At 44.6% G+C, this 17015-nt stretch overlaps 1 protein-coding gene across 2 annotated transcripts in view; it reads left to right on the top strand.

Annotated features, from left to right (window-relative positions):
* Positions 1–17015, top strand: part of DUS2 (dihydrouridine synthase 2) — a 52556-nt gene that overhangs the window by 4132 nt on the left and 31409 nt on the right. For both annotated transcript variants that reach the window (XM_008065740.1, XM_008065741.1), the window contains exon 2: positions 2890–3032. In XM_008065740.1, the coding sequence (XP_008063931.1) occupies positions 2907–3032 (126 nt within the window). In that variant the 5' untranslated portion in view covers positions 2890–2906. The remainder of the gene's footprint in view (positions 1–2889; positions 3033–17015) is intronic.

Genomic DNA, 17015 nt, shown 5'->3' with positions numbered 1-17015 from the left:
AGTGGATTGCCTGAGCCCGTGGGTTCGAGACCCGCCTGGGCAGTGAGACCTCATCTTTATAATAAATCAAAAAATTAGCCAGGTGTGGCAGCGCACACGTGTAGTTCCAGCTACTTGGAAGGCTGAGGCGGAAGGATCGCTGGAGCCCAGCAGGTCGAGGCTGCGGTGGCCGGGAGCGGCCACTGCACTCCAGTCTGGGTGACAGATTGAGACTCCAACTCAAAACAAAACAAAACAAAATGAGAAAGCAGGATTTATTAAGAGGACAGAAAAGCTCCCACAGTGGGAAGGGACCCGAGGGGGTTGCCCTGTTTTTTTTCTTATTTGCATATTTTTTTTAGTGGGAAATTGGATAATTCTTTAAATATTTAATCCTAGTTGATTTTCATTTTAACTCTAAATTTGTATTGTAAAGAACTTCCTTTTTTTTTTTTTTTTTTTGAGTCGGAGTCTCACTCTGTCACCCAGGCTAGAGTACAGTGGCCCTATCATGGCCTTTGCATTCTTGACCTGCTGGACTCAGGCAATCCTTCCACCTCAGCCTTCCAAGTAGCTGGTACTACAGGTGTGCACCACCGTGCCTAGCTAATTTTTTAATTTATTGTAGAAATGAGGTCTCGCCAAGTTGCCCAGGCTGGTCTCAAACCCCTGAGCTCAGGCAATCCTCTCACTTTGGTCTGCAAAAGTGCTGGAATTACAGGCATGAGCTGTTATGCCCGGCCAAGAAATTGCTTTTTAAGCAAGATGTTGGTCTTTGGGAAAATTGACATGGAAGAGAATGGTACAGTTTTTTTACACTCATTGCTTTCCCTGAATAGTGTTATATTTAATCTGAAAGCATTATTATTAATGGGATTGTGAAAGTTGCAGATGCCAGGATGAAATAACTTTTGAAATAACAAAATAGATCCAGGAAGACATGAAAGAGGGGGGCTCATGCTTATATGTCTGAGATAAGAACTGTTTCCAAGTACTTTCCAAAACTCTCATAAGAAATCCCTTCACTACCTTCATGACTCTCCTGCTTCTCATGGCTTGGATGTTTTGCATGTCTTGCATACATCTATTTCTGTTACAAGGTTTATCACTAGGCATTCTTTGGAATTGTAGTAATTCAGGCTGGGTGCAGTGGCTCACCTATAATCCCAGTACTTTGGAAGTCCTAGGCGAGAGGATTGCCTGAGCCTAGGAGTTTGAGACCAGCCTGGGGAACATGACAGGAGACCTCATCTCTACAATACATCAAAGAATTAACTGGGAAGGGTGGCATGCCTCTGGTCCCAGCTGCTTGGCAGGCTGAGACGGAAGGATCTCCTGAGCCCAGTACGTTTAGGCCACAGTAGCCATGATTGTGCCACTGCACTCCAACCTGGGCGACAGAGTGAAACTCTGACTCAAAAAACAAGAAAGAAAAGAAAGAAAAAAAAGAACCTCTCAAAAGATCACCTGCCTGGTAATGGCATCTCCACCAATGAATCGAAGACAACTTTGGCTTTGAGACTCTGGAACCAAGGAACTCTTTCTAAGCAGCTTATGTGAATCTTCCCCTTTTTGCCAAAAAAAAGCTTCCCTTTACTCTTTCCTCCCCAGATGCACTTGTGGTTTGTCATTCTTTTTTTTTTTTGAGTTGGAGTCTCACTCCGTTGCCCAGACTGGAGTGCAGTGGCCGCTCCTGGCCACTGCAGCCTCGACCTGCTGGGCTCCGGCGATCCTTCCTCCTCAGCCTTCCGAGTAGCCGGGATTACAGGCATGTGCTACCACGCCCGGCTGCTTTTTTGATTTATTGTAGAGATGAAGTCTCGCCAAGTTGCCCAGGTGGGTCTCGAACCCCTGGGCTCAGGCAATCCACTCACCTCAGCCTCCCAAAGTGTGGGGTTACAGGCTGAGCCACCGAGTCCAGCTTGGTTTGTCATTCTTTGCATCCTGGATTGTAATCTCTTTTCTGATTCCTGAATAAACTCAACATATTCAGTGATATTTTTCTCTAAGGCCTTTTTTTAGGTTGGGAGGATATTGCATACATGTAACTGAAGTTAAGGTTACTGTCTAAGAAATAAATGGAGAGGAATAGAGGAAACAAACCCTTAAAAGGAATGGTATAAGAGATTGAGAATGAGTGACTGACTAATGTGGTGATCCAGGTGTGACCTCACAGTGGGCGAGTGGTTGTGGTACTACCTGGGAAAGGCATAGAGGCTACCTAGTTTTTCTGAGAGGAGCCTTCTTGGAGGCAGGGCATGTCAGAGAATGTTCCCAGCCCATCCAGTCTACCTGAGGGCATCTTGTCAGCCACCACAGAGGTGAGTGTTTAGCCATGCCTTTCAAAGCAGCCACTAAAGGCCATGTGCTAGACTCAGTACTAGAAATCTGGTAGTGAACAGAGCAGCCATGGTCCTGTTCTTGTGGAGTCTTGGTGGTCTAGAGGAGGAGCTGGGGGTTGGACAAGAAACCATACCAGTCATGCCCTCATTCACCCTTATCCCTCCCTGCTGAGTTGGGCTCCCATAACCTCAGCACTTTCAGCCTCCCTTCTCCCTGCTCTCTTTTAATTCTGTAGCACTACCAGTTTCTCAACATACTACATTATTTCTTTATTAAGCCTTATTGTTTTTGCCTTTGTTTCCCCACTAGAATGAAAACTGCCAGATCTGGGATTTTTGTCTGTTTTGTTTGCTAATATAAAGAGACTAGGACAATGACTGACAAAGACTGGGTGCTTTTAATAAGTAAATATTTGTTAGATGAATGAATGTGCATGTATACTTTTTATGATAAGAGAAAAGGAAAACCAACTACTACTGTGTTAGAAGGAAGAAGGAAAGCTTGCCCTTGGTAACAGAAAAGATATTCTCCATTTGAATTTCTGATGTTTGTTTTCCCTTTCTTCAGGCTGTAGCAGAGGAGGAATGATTGTGAATAGCCTTTCTCTGTGCTACCACAACAAATTAATTTTAGCCCCGATGGTTCGGGTAGGAACTCTTCCAATGCGACTGCTGGCCCTGGATTATGGAGCAGACATTGTTTACTGTGAGGTAAGGGCCTCCTGATTTTCTTGGGAGGGCTTTTCTACAAGCGCAGACTCCCCATTTGGGTTTGGGAGTAGTCACGTGTTTGGGGAGATAGAATGGGAACTCTACAGATGTTCACTGAAGGCTGGAGGAGAGGAGCCCACATGACATCGATGAGTTCTGTGAGCTCTGCTAACGCTCAAGTGCCTGGGTAGCATGGAGGCATTCTGGGATACCCTGGGCCAGGTGGATAGATGAGCATCTTGTTGTGTCATTACTCCTTTCCTCCTTTAACCTCTTAAATTCCTGCAAGGGGAGTCAGCAGCCCCATTTCTACTTCTTCACCTACTGTTTATTCCTCAAGCTATTAATTCCACAACTGTTCACACTTGTATGCCACAGCTGTCCTCCAATCACCTAATTTTCTTTTCTTTTCTTTTTTTTTCTTTTTGAGTTGGAGTCTCACTTTGTCGCCCAGACTGGAGTGCAGTGGCTGCTCCCGGCCACCACAGCCTTGACCTGCTGGGCTCCAGCGATCTTTCAAGTAGCTGGAATTACAGGCACGCGCTACCACGCCCAGCTAATTTTTTGATTTATTGTAGAGATGAGACCTCGCCAAGTTGGCCAGGCGGGTCTTGAACCCGTGGGCTCAGGCAATCCACTCACCTCAGCCTCCAAAGCACGGGATTACAGGCTGAGCCACCGAGCCCGGCTTCTTTTCTTTTTTTTGAGTAGGAGTCTCACTCTGCCTCCCAGGTTGGAGTGCAGTGGCACACTCACAGCTACTGCAGGCTCAACCTGCTAGGCTCAGGTGATCCTTCCACCTCAGCCTTCCAAGTAGATGGAACCACACCCAGTTAATTTTTTGATTTATTGTAGAGATAACATCTTGCCAAGTTGTCCAGGCTAGTCTTGAACCCCTGAACTCAGGCAACCTTCTCGCCTCTGCCTCCCAAAATGCTGGGATTACAGGCGTGAGCCACCGTACCCAGTCACCTAATTTTCAGATCAAATACCTGCTTGGTCTTTTTGCAGCTGGACTTGTCTGTGTCATTTGACACAGTTAACAGACTTGACCCCATTGTCTTCCCTTACACTATATTCGGTTTTCATTTGCCTATTTATCTCACTCTTTTACCTCTTCTATTATTGATTCCTGTCTCCCAACATACATACCCAGTACATGAGTAGATTTTACTCAGATTCTTTTCAAATCCTCCCTTCTCTCTTTACAGTGGTTTTCTTTTTTCCTTTAGAGATAGGGTCTTGCTGTGTTGCCCAGACTAGAGTATGGTGGCCTGATCACTATCCAATATCAGCTACTCCTGTAATTTTATTTTTCGCAGTAATTTTTCCTTGCTGAATCTGAGTCTGAAGGCTTAATATTCTCCAGAGCAGCAGGCGAGTATTATCTACCACTACCGAAAAATCCTGTAGCTACCAGAACCAATCTCATCCAGTTTATATGGCCTGAATCTGGTCCTTTTCCTCTTTTTCCTAACCTCTGAGTTCATTCATTCATATGCTGAATGTATATTAATTCCTATAGGGGCCAGGGAACAGGTAGCCTAAGGTAGAGGAAGTATGATGAAGGTTTTTTTTTTTTTTGTCTAGAAAACTTGCATGTTTGTAGAATAAGAGGAGTTAGAAATGAGGAAAGGCCTGAAGATTTGGGGATTGGGGTGATGATGGGTAAGACCAGGGCTTGCAGAGGACGGGAATCTTGATGAGGACGTACCTTCTTCTGAGATGGGCCAAGGAGGAAGGGAAAAGTGATGGAAGGTCATATCTGAGAGACTTGTTTTATGAGATGTAGGAGGCCAGTCATCTGTTGGAAATGAGGGTGCTGGGAGTGGGGTAGGGACCTGAGGAAAATGAAGAAGTTTTGATCCTGTTCCCATGGAGACTGGGAAGTTTGCCTACTGGCTGGGTATGCATGCTGATGCTAGTTTGCAGTGTTATGGAAAGGAAAACTGAGAAATCTTAGGAAAGGAGCATCTCCATGGCTGGGGATTGGTATGCTGGTACCTGCAGCAGGGCAGGGGCAGAGAGGTATTTGGAGTGCTGGCAAGGTCAAGTGGAGGGAGGAAGGAAAGGGTTATGTGTTGTCCCAAGGTATCAGGTGGGAGGTTCCAGGGCAGAGGTATCTGGTGCTGGCAAGGTGAAATGAGAGGGAGGAAGGAAGTGGGTATGTGTTGTCTCAAGGTATAAGGTGGAGTCAGGTGTAGTGTCTTACACCTGTAATCCCAGCACTTTGGGAGTAGGCGGTGAGAGGATTGTCTGAACCCAGGGGTTCAAGACTAACTTGGGCAACTTGGCGAGACCTCATCTCTACGATAAATAAAAAAATTAGCCGGGCATGGTGGCACATGCCTGTAGTTCCAGCTACGTGGAAGGCTGAGGCAGAAGGATCGCCTGAGCCCGGCAGGTGGAGGCTACGGTGGCCATGAGCATGCCATTGCACTCCAGCCTGGGTAACAGAGTGTGACTCCAACTCAAAAAAAAAAAAAAAAAAGTATAAGATGGGAAGTTCCAGGGTTCCCACAGAGACCCAAAGACCTGACTCCTACGTCATTTGTCAAAGTAAAGGTAAGCACATTTGAGAAATGTGAGATGGCATGTTAGTGTACATCTGTAAGTCTTCCAGTCTGCTAGAACATGCTTAGGGCAGGGAGGAACAAATCCCAGGGGCCAGGCCCTGGGGTATGTGTGGTAGCACCTTGAGCCTTATTCATCTGGTCACTCAGGCCCCTGGTGCTCAGCTATGGGTTAAGTATAGTCTTTCCTGGCCAGTCGCCTCCTTACCTTCCAGAAAATCTCTTTGATTTGGAAGGGGAATGGGAAAAGGGACCATGAAGAATCATTGACTCAGAGCCTATAAGATAGGTGACCAGAAAAACCAAATTCCAGAGAATTTAGACAGCTGCTAACCTTTCTTTGTTTGTGGTAACCCATCCCCTCCCGCAGGATAGTAACAGAGAAGGACATGTGAGCTTGGTGCATATTTACCTATTAGGGTCCTCCTAGATGACTGACTCCAGGATGAAGCCCCTAGCCTCTTCCCTGCTGTCCCACTTTTAAGGCACAGAGTAAATGATGTCTCTTTCCTCTCTCCTCCAGCTTTGCATACTGTCTCTATCAATACTCTGATGACTGTTTATGTTTCTTCTCTCTTCTTTTCCTAATCCAGTGCCTTTAGTAAGAGTAAGAATTAGTCTTTTGAATGCTAGCCCTTTATTTTCAAATTCACTTATGTCCTCTCCTCCACTATTCTGCTGGTTTTGTGTCTTGGATGAGGTGGGCTTCGGGTCTTTAGAACCATCAGCTCACCTGAGCTCAAACTTGTTCTGCGGCAAGATTCTGGGGGTTGCTAAAGTTGAGGAAAAAGCAGTAGTGTCTACATGAACATATTCACTGCCCCTTGGTCTTCTCTTTTCCTGTACAGGCACCATTCTTCTGAAACCTTAGAAAGCAGGCTTGTATCCATGGGAGCCATGTGGAGTGATATACCAGGATGGATGAGTGATTGCTCTTCCCGCAGTGTCCTTCTAGACAGCTGTGCTTCATTACAGCCTGGATATCAGTCTGAGCATGGGGGGGGGGGTCACAGAAGCTAGGCAGTGGGAGCAGAGCTGCCACAGGAAACAGCTGATCTGCCAGGCTTCAAACCTTCCATCAGTCATCTAATGCTTTGGGAATTCTTGGGGTTGTTTTCAAGCCCTTTGTAAGTTAAGGGCCAAGGATTTATGTGATGACTTTAGCATGTGACCCTTCCAATTAGGGCAAAACTTGGTTTTTCTAGTAAATGTGGCCGAGCCCTTCTTCCAAGGTCCTGCAGTCTTTGAGTATGGAGCAGAGGAAATACTAACTAAAATGTTTTAGCATTTGATGTGCTCTATACTCTGAGAGGGTTAGTATGGCTTACAAAGGGGTCTCTAATTGAAATAAAACAAAATTAAAAAATATAAAAGAGAAAACTCAAGGGGTTCTCTGTCAGAGGAGACCTAGGCCTTCTACTCAGACCTGGCTTCTGTAGAAAGCAGACAGGCAGGCAGGTAGGTGCTTGATTGGCTTGAGTAGGTGACTGTGGACAGAGTACTGGGCATGGCTCAGGGTGGTTTGGTGCCCCCTAGTGGATGCACAGTTACTCTGCAGGCCAACACCGGAGTACCAGCGACTTGGATGTTCTTTTTCTTCCTTTTTTTTTTTTTTTTTTTTTTTTTTTGAGTTGGAGTCTCACTCTGTCGCCCAGACTGGAGTGCAGTGGCCACTCCCGGCCACCGCAGCCTCGACCTGCTGGGCTCCAGCAATCCTTCCGCCTCAGCCTTCCAAGTAGCTGCAACTACAGGCGCGCGCGACCACTCCCGGCTAATTTTTTATTTATTGTAGAGATGAGGTCTCGCCAAGTTGCCCAGGTGGGTCTTGAACCCATGGGCTCAGGCGATCCACTCACCTCAGCCTCCCAAAGTGTGGGATTACAGGCTGAGCCACTGAGCCCGGCTTAGTTCCTGGTCTAAAGGGAAAACTTTCAGTTTTTCATCATTAGTATGATGTTAGCTGTGGGTTTTTCTTTTTTTTTGAGTTGGAGTCTCACTCTGTCGCCCAGACTGGAGTGCAGCGGCCGCTCCCGGCCACCGCAGCCTCGAACTGCTGGGCTCCAGCGATCCTTCCGCCTCAGCCTTCTAAGTAGCCGGAATTACAGGCATGCGCTACCACGCCCGGCTGACTTTTTTGATTTATTGTAGAAATGAGGTCTTGCTTCCCAAGCAGGTCTTGAACCCGCAGGCTCAGACAATCCATTCACCTCAGCCTCCCAAAGGTGCAGGATTACAGGCTGAGCCACCAAGCCTGGCTAGCTGTGGGTTTTTCATAGATGCTTTTGTCATGTTGAGGAAGTTTCTCTCTATTCCTAGTTTGTTGAGTGGTTTTATCATGAATAAACATTGGATTTTGTCAAAAATTTCTTGTATTTATTGAGATAATCATTTGAGACAGGTTCTCACTCTATTGCTCAGAATGGGTACAGTGGTTCAATCATAGGGTCACTGCAGCGTTGAACTCCTGGGCTCAAGGGATCCTGCTTCAGTCTCTTGAGTAGCTGGGATTAAAGACAGGTGCCACCACACCTGGCTAATTTATTTATTTATTTTTTTGAGTTGGAGTCTCACTCTGTCGCCCAGACTGGAGTGCAGTGGCCGCTTCCCGGCCACTGCAGCCTCGACCTGCTGGGCTCTGGTGATCCTTCCGCCTCACCCTTCCAAGTAGCCGGAATTACAGGCATGCGCTACCACACCTGGCTGATTTTTTGATTTATAGTAGAGATGAGGTTTTGCTGCCCAGGTGGGTCTTGAACCCGCGGGCTCAGTCCATCCACTCACCTCAGCCTCCCAAAGGCGCGGGATTACAGGCTGAGCCACCGAGCCCGGCTTAATTTTTTAAAAATTATTTTGTAGAGGTGGAGTCTCACTATGTTGCCCAGGGTGGTCTCAAACTCCTAGCCTGAAGTGATCCTCCTGCCTCGGTCTCCCAAAGTGCTGGGATTATAGGCTTGAACCTCTGCGCCCAGCCCTGATTTTTTGGATATTATGCCAAATGAGGATGAATCCTACTTGGTCATAGTATAGAATCCTTTTGGTTTTTTTTGAGTTGGAGTCTCACTCTGTCACCCAGACTGGAGTGCAGTGGCCTGGTCACTGCAGCCTCGACCTGCTGGGCTCCAGTGATCCTTCCACCTCAGCCTTCCAAGTAGGAGGAACTACAGGCATGTGCTACCACGCCTGGCTAATTTTTTTGATTTATTGTAGAGATGAGGTCTCGCCAGGTTGCCCAGGCAGGTCTTGAACCCGCGGGCTCAGGCAGTCCACTCATCTCAGCCTCCCAAAGTGCGGGATTACAGGCTGAGCCACCGAGCCCAGCTGAGGATTTTTGTTTGTGTCTATATTTATGAGGAATATTGGTCATTGTCTTATGATGCCTTTGATTTTGGTACCAGGGAAATACTGACCTCAAATAATGAGTTTGAAAATGTTCTTGCCAGGCGTGGCGGCTTATGCCTGTAATCCTAGCATTTGGGGATTTTGGGAGGCGGAGGTGGGAGGATTGCCTGAACCCAGTGGTTCAAGACCAGCCTGGGCAGCTTGGCGAGACTTCGTCTCTGTAATAAATTTAAAAAAAATTAGCTAAGCATGGTGGCATGCGCCTGCAGTTCCAGCTATTTGGAAGACAGGCAGAAGATTTGCCTGAGCCCAGCATGTCAAGGCTGCAGTAGCCTGGGCAACACAGTGAGACTCTTCCCCCCCAAAAAAGGAAAGCGTTCTTTCTTTTTCTGTTGTTTAGAAGATTTCATGAAAGATTGGTCCTTTAAACATTTGTTAGAATTCGCCAGTAATGCATTGGGTCCTGGGATTTTTTTGGTGGGAAATGTATTTATTTATTTTCTTTCTATCAGTTGGGATAAAGTGGGAAGTTTTTTTCCCTAATCACCCAGCCCAAAATGTCAAGAGGGAAGTTTTTTTTTTTTTGAGTTGGAGTCTCACTCTGTCGCCCAGACTGGAGTGCAGTGGCTGCTCCTGGCCACCGCAGCCTCTATCTGCTGGGCTCCGGCGATCCTTCCACCTCAGCTTTCCAAGTAGCCGGAATTACAGGCATGTGCTACCATGCCTAGCTGATTTTTTTTTTAATTTATTGTAGAGATGAGGTCTCGCTGCCCAGGCAGGTCTCGAACCTGCAGGCTCTGGCAATCCACTCACCTCAGCCTCCCAAAGGCGCGGAATTACAGGCTGAGCCACCGAGCCCGGCTAAAAGGGAAGTTTTTAAAATTTTGTTCTGCTTTTTAAAATAGATACTGGGTCTCTTTATGTTGCCCAGGCTTGTCTTGAATTCCTGGGCTCAAGAGATTCTCCTGTCTAGGCTCCCAAACTGCTGGGCTTACAGGCTTGAGCCATGGAGCCTGACCTCACAGGAAAAGTTTTTTTTTAATTATTATTACAAGTTCACTTTCTTTACTTGTTATAGGTCTATTCCCATTTTTAATTTCCTCTTTAGTCATTCAGTAGTGGAAGTTTTCTAATTTTTTGGCATACAATGTTTTATAATCCTTTTTATTTCTCTAAGGTCAGTAGTAATGTTCCTTCTTTCATTCTGTGTTTAGTAACTTGAGTCTCCTGGTCAGTCTAGTTAAAGGTTTGTTGATTTTGTTCATGTTTTCAAAGAACAAAGTTTTGATGCCATTGGTTTTCCCTATTGTTTCTCTATTTTCTGTTTCTTTTTTTTTGAGTTGGAGTCTCACTCTGTCGCCCAGACTAGAGTGCTGTGGCATGTTCCCGGCCACCGCAGCCTCGACCTGCTGGGCTCCGGCAATCCTTCCACCTCAGCCTTCCAAGTAGCTGAAACTACAGGTGCACACTACCACGCCTGGCTCATTTTTTTGATTTATTGTAGAGATAAGGTCTCGCCAAGTTGCCCAGATGGGTCTTGAACCCGTGGGCTCAGGCAATTCACTCACCTTGGCCTCCCAAAGTGCGGGATTACAGGCTGAGCCACTGAGCCTGGCCTATTTTCTATTTCACTTACTTCTACTCTAATCTTTTATTATTTCCTTCCTCTGCTTGCTTTGTGTTTAATTTCTTCTTTTTGTTAATTTCTTAAGGTAGACGGCTAGGGTTATTGAGTTGAGATTTTTCTTTTTTAAAAATATTGGCATTTATGGTTATAAGTGTTCCTATAAGCACTGCTTTCACTGAATTCCATAAGTTTTGGAGTGTGTGTATATATATGTGTGTGTGTCTGTGTGTGTGTGTGAAAGGACATAAGATGGAGTCAATATATCCATTGAGCAGCCAATTTTTTTTTCTTTTTTTGAGTTGGAGTCTTACTCTGTCACCCAGGCTGAAGTACAGTGACACATTCACAGCCACCGCAGCATCAACCCACTGGGCTTCCTCCTCAGCCTTCCCAAGTAGCTGGAACTACAGGTGCACCCTACTACATCCGGCTAATTTTTGATTTAGGGTAGAGGCAAGGTCTCCTCACCATGTTGCCCAGGCTGGTCTTGAACCCGTGAGCTCAGGCAATCCACACATCTCGGCCTCCCAAAATGCTGGGATTACAGGCTGAGCCACCTAGCCCAGCCTAAACAGCCATTTTAACATTGCTTAGCTTTGTCATATTTTTCTAGCTGTTCACTTTAATTTACCCTCTAATCACTAGCCAAGGACAGAACCAGTTTCTCAGAGATAGCTATTGATAATTGCTTTACAGACCCTTCTCAGTTTGTTTTGTAAACAATTAACCTAATCAGCCCTTCATAACCTTCATGGCAGATCCCATAAACATGGCAACAATCATGTGAGTAGCCCACCCATCTGCCTGCCATCAATCACCTGACATTTAATACCTGTGCTTACCTGCCCCTGCCTGATAAAGACCACTACTCAGTCACCTTATTGACATGCCCCACACCAAAGGGAAGGTTTAAAAGCACTCAACCTCAAGCAGCCATTGGTCATTGTTTTGTTAAGCACTGCCAGCCCATGTGTTCTTTGAGCTATGGCTGCTATGTTTTCTTAGCTTTGGCCCCCTCTCCTACTTCTCTCTCTAACTTACTTTCTAAATAAACTGTTTTCCAATCTAACTTCTGTGCAATTCTTTGCCTCTTTTGCATGGCATCAGATGGTACACCTCCCACCCTCACCCATGGCTCTGGCCTAACATTTTGAAGGTCATGCTGAAATTTTAACCTAACACTTGTATATATTTTTTCACTCATCTCTAATTTCTCTTGCGATTTCTTCTTTGGTTATATAAGAATGTCTTGTCTTATTTCCGTGGATTTGGGCATTTCTCAAATTTCCTTCTGTTATTTATTTATTTATTTATTTTTGAGTTGGAGTCTCACTCTGTCGCCCAGACTGGAGTGCAGTGGCCGCTCCCGGCCACCGCAGCCTCCACCTGCTGGGCTCCGGCGATCCTTCCTCCTCAGCCTTCCAAGTAGCCGGAATTACAGGCATGCCCTACCACGCCTGGCTGATTTTTTGTAGAGATGAGGTCTCGCCTGCCCAGGTGGGTCTCGAACCCGCGAACTCAGGCAATCCACTCACCTCAGCCTCCCAAAGGCGCGGAATTACAGGCTGAGCCACTGAGCCCGGCTTCCTTCTGTTATTTTTTAAAAATTATTTTATTTAAACTTTAATTAAAAACTTTTTTTTGAGACAGAATCTTTTTTTTTTAAAGCAGAATTTAATGAGAGGACAGAAAATGGGAGTGGGAGGGCACCTGAGGGGGTTGGCCTAGAGACAGAATCTTACTCTGTTGCCAAGACTGGAGTACACTGGCACATTGATAGCTCGTTGCAACTGGAAACACATGGGCTCAAGTGATCCCACCACCTTAGCCTCTTGAGTAGCTAGGACCACAGGCATGTATCACCAAGCCTGGCTACTTTAAAAAAAATTTTTTTTGCCGGGCTCGGTGGCTCAGCCTGTAATCCCGTGCCTTTGGGAGGCTGAAGTGAGTGGATTGCCTGAGTCCGCGGGTTCAAGACCCGCCTGGGCAGCGAGACCTCATCTCTACAATAAATCAAAATGAGCTGGGCGTGGTAGCGCGCGCCTGTAATTCCGGCTACTTGGAAGGCTGAGGCGGAAGGATCGCTGGAGCCCAGCAGGCGAGACTATGGTGGCTGGGAGCGACCACTGCACTCCAATCTGGGCGACCGAGTGAGACTCCAACTCAAAAAAAAAAAAAAAAAAAAAAAAAAAAAAAAAATTAAAAAAAATTTTTTTTTAAAGTTTTTTTTCAGAAATCGGGTCTTGCTATGTTGCTCAGTCTTATTTCAAACTTCTGGCTCAAGTGTTAATCCCATCTCAGGCATGAGCCACTGTGGCTGGCTCAAATTTCCTTCTGTTAATTGATTTCTAATTTTATTTCATTGTGGTCAGATTACATAGTTTGTATGACTTTAATCTTTTTAAGTTTATTGAGACTTATTTTATGACCTAATGTGATCTATTCTGGAGAATGTTCCATGTGCACTTCAGAGTATTCTCTTATTAGATGGAGTGTGCTATAGGTGTCTGTCAGGTCTAGTTAGTTTACAGTGTCATTCAAGTCTTTTGCTTCCTTGTTGACCTTGTATTTAGCTATGCTTTTAATTGTTAAAAGTGAGACATTTAAGTTTCGAACTATTATTGTTTAATTGTCTGTTTCTTCCTTCAGTTCTCTCAGTTTTTGCTTCATGTATTTTGAAGTTGTTTTGTTGCATATACATTTGTAATTGCCAGACCTTTTTGATGAATCGACCCTTTTATCATTATAAAATGTCCTTTGTTTATAATAACAGTTTTTTGTCTGATATTCATATGGTAATTTCAGGTCTTTTTTGGTTATTGATTGCATGCTGTATCTTATTCCAACTTTCTTTTTTTTTTTTTGAGTTGGAGTCTCACTCTCGCCCAGACTGGAGTGCAGTGGCCACTCCCAGCCACCGCAGCCTCGACCTGCTGGGCTCCGGCGATCCTTCTGCCTCAGCCTTCCGAGTAGCTGGAATTACAGGCGCACGCTACCACGCCCGGCTAACTTTTTGATTTATTGTAGAGAATGAGGTCTCGCCTGCCCAGGCGGGTCTCAAACCCGTGGGCTCAGGCAATCCACTCACCTCAGCCTCCCAAAGGTGCAGGATTACAGGCTGAGCCACTGAGCCCAGCTTGTTCCAACTTTTTACTTTCAGCCTGTTTGTGTCTTTGAATGTAGAGTGTGTCTTTTGCAGACAGTATGTAGCTGGCTCATATTTTTTAAATCTTTTCTGCCAATCTTTGCCTTTAATCAGAGTATTTAATACATAGTGTTTAATGCAATTACAGAAAAAGTGAGACTTATTTTCACCTTACTGTTTATTTATTATATGTATCTTTGTTTATTTCTTTAGTTCTCTATCACTCCTTTATTTTGTGTTAAGTAGATACTTTCTAGTATAGTATAGCATTTTAATTACTTTGTAATTTCTTTTTCTGTATATATGTTTTGAATTATTTTCATAGTAGTTACCATGGGGATCACAGTGAACATTGTATAACCATATAATATAGATTTTTAAAAATAAATACTTAAAAAAGAAATAGAGACAGAATGTCACTATGTTGTCCAGGCTGGTCTCAAACTCCGGGGCTAAGTGAGCATCCTGCCTTGGCCACCTAAAGTGCTGAAATTACAGGCATGAGCCACTTTGCCCAGCCTTATAACAATATGGTATGAACTAATACCAACTTAATCTCAGTAGTATATAGAAACTTTGCCCCTAATTAGCTTCATTTTCTCCTCCCTTCTTAGGTTGTTATTGTTATATAAATTGCCTTTATACCTTGTATGTCCATCAACACAGATTTTTTTTTTTTTTTTTTTAAGTTGGAGTCTTACTCTGTCGCCTAGACTGGAGTGCAGTGGCCGCTCCTGGCCACTGCAGCCTCAAACTGCTGGGCTCCAGCGATCCTTCTGCCTCAGCCTTCCAAGTAGTTGGAATTACAGGCATGTGCTACCACGCCCGGCTGATTTTTTGATTTATTGTAGAGATGAGATCTCGCTGCCCAGATGGGTCTCGAACCCGCGGGCTCAGGCAATCCACTCACCTTAGCCTCCCAAAGGCATGGGATTACAGGCTGAGCCACCGAGCCTGGCAACACAGATTTTTAATTATTGTTTTTCTAATTAGATAAGAAGAAAAAAAGAGGTACAGACATCAGATGATTGCCTTTTGTACTTACCTGTGTAGTTACCTTTACAGGTGTACTTTATTTCTCTATGTGGATTCAAGTTACATCTAGAGTTTTTACATTTCAGCCTGAAGTACTCCTTTAGTAATTCTTTGTAGGGCAGGTGTACTAACAAATTCTTTCATTTTTTGTTTACCTGGGAATGTCTTAATTTCTCCTTCATTTTTATTTATGTATTTATTTGTTTGTTTTGTTTGTTTGTTTATTTAATATGAATCAGAGTCTCACTCTGTTGCCCAGGCTGTAGTGCAATGGCATGCTCATAGCCACCACAGCCTTGACCTGCTGGGCTCAGGTGATCCTTCTGCTTTAGCCTTCCAAGTAGCTGGAACTATAAGTATGTTCCACCATGCCTAGTTAAGTTGTTTTTTTTTATTTTTTTTTTAAGAAAGAAAAGTTTATTTAAAAGTAATTTAGAAGTCGAGCTCGGTGGCTCAGCCTGTAATCCCGTGCCTTTGGGAGGCTGAGGTGAGTGGATTGCCTGAGCCCGCGGGTTCGAGACCCGCCTGGGCAGCGAGACTTCATCTCTACAATAAAATCAAAAAATCAACTGGGCATGCTAATGCATGCCTGTAATTCCGGCGTACTCAGAAGGCTGAGGTGGAAGGATCGCCGGAGCCCAGCAGGTCGAGGGTGCGGTGGCTGGGAGCGGCCACTGCACTCCAGTCTGGGCGACAGAGTGAGACTCCAACTCAAAAAAAAAAAAGTAATTTAGAGAGAGAAAGAGAAGGAAGAATGAAGATTCACCTCCCCAAGGTGGGATAGGGGGACAAAGCCCTAAGTTTTTGATTTATTATAGAGACGAGACCTCATCAAGTTGTACCCAGGCTGGTCTCAAACCCCTGGGCTCAGGCAGTCCTCTCACCTCTGCCTCCCAAAGTACTGGGATTACAGGCATGAGCCACGGCGTCTGGCTTCATCTATTTTTAAATAATAGTTTTGCTGAGTATAGGATTCCTGGTTGGCAGTCTTTCTATTAGCTCTCTGAATGTTTAATTTAATTGCTTTCTGTCCTCCATAATTTTTCATGAAAAATCAGTTGTTAATTTTTTATTTTTTCTGAGTCAGGGTCTTACTCTGTCTCCCAGGCTGGATGGAGTGCAGTGGCATGATTGTGGCTCACTGCAACCTCAATCTCCTGGGCTCAGGAGATCCTTCTGCTTCAGCCTTTCAAATAGCTGGGACATGCCACCATGCCTGGCTAACTTTTTTATGTTTTTGTGGAGACAGAGTCTTCTTTTGTGGCCTACAGTGGTCTTGAACTCCTGGGCTCAAGCAATCCTTCCACCTTGGCCTCCCAAAGTGTTGTAATTACAGCCATGAGCCACCATGCTCAGCCAAATTAATTGATTTATTTAGAGGCAAGTTCTTGTACTATTACCCCAGAATGGAGTTTGGTGGCTTGATCATAGCTCACTGTAACCTTGAACACCTGTGCTGAGTCCTCTCACCTTAGCCTCTGAAATAATTGGAACTACAGGCATGCACCACCACACTCAGCTAATTTTTAAACTTTTTTTTTTAAGAGGTAGGATCTTGCTGTGTTGCCCAGGCTATTCTCAGATTTCTGGGCTCTAGTGATCTTCCTTCCTTGGCTTCCCATACGTTGATTTTTTTCTTTATTTTTCTTTCTGTTTCTTAATCTGAATAATCTCAATTGACTTATTTCAAGTTTGCTGTTTCTTCGCCTGCTCAAATCCTCTGTTGAGCCCCTCTAGTGCATTTTTCACTTCAGTTATACTTATATTCACCTTTAGAATTTCTATTTGATTCTTATTTATAATTTCTATTTCTTTACTCATATTCTCTATTTGGCAAGACATCATTCTTGTATTTTAGTTCTTTAGATCTAAAGTTACTTAATAGTTAAAATAGTTGATTTAGCCGGGTGTGGTGGCTTATGCCTATAATCCTTGCACTTTGGGAGGTGGTGGGTAGCTAGAGGTTACCTGAGCCCAGAGGTTTGAGATCAGCCTGGGCAACTTGGCAAGACATTGTCTCTACAGTAAATCAAAAAATTAGCCAGGCTTGGTGGCATATGCCTGTAGTTCCAGCTACTTGGAAGACTGAGGCAGAAAGATCGCCAGAGACCAGTAGGTTGTGGCTGCGGTGGCCATGATCTTGCAACTGCACTCAGTCTGGATGACAGAGTGAGACTCCTACTCAAAAATAAATAAATAAAATAGTTGATTTAAATAGTCTTTGTTTAATAGGTTGACAGTTTCTTTCTTTTTTTTTTTTTTTT

This window comes from Carlito syrichta, unplaced genomic scaffold (assembly GCF_000164805.1).
Source record: "Carlito syrichta isolate Samal-C Ts95f unplaced genomic scaffold, Tarsius_syrichta-2.0.1 Scaffold308803, whole genome shotgun sequence".
NCBI lineage: Eukaryota > Metazoa > Chordata > Mammalia > Primates > Tarsiidae > Carlito > Carlito syrichta.
The sequence above is the reverse complement of the archived record's forward strand: the minus strand, read 5'-3'. Positions and strand labels throughout refer to the sequence as shown.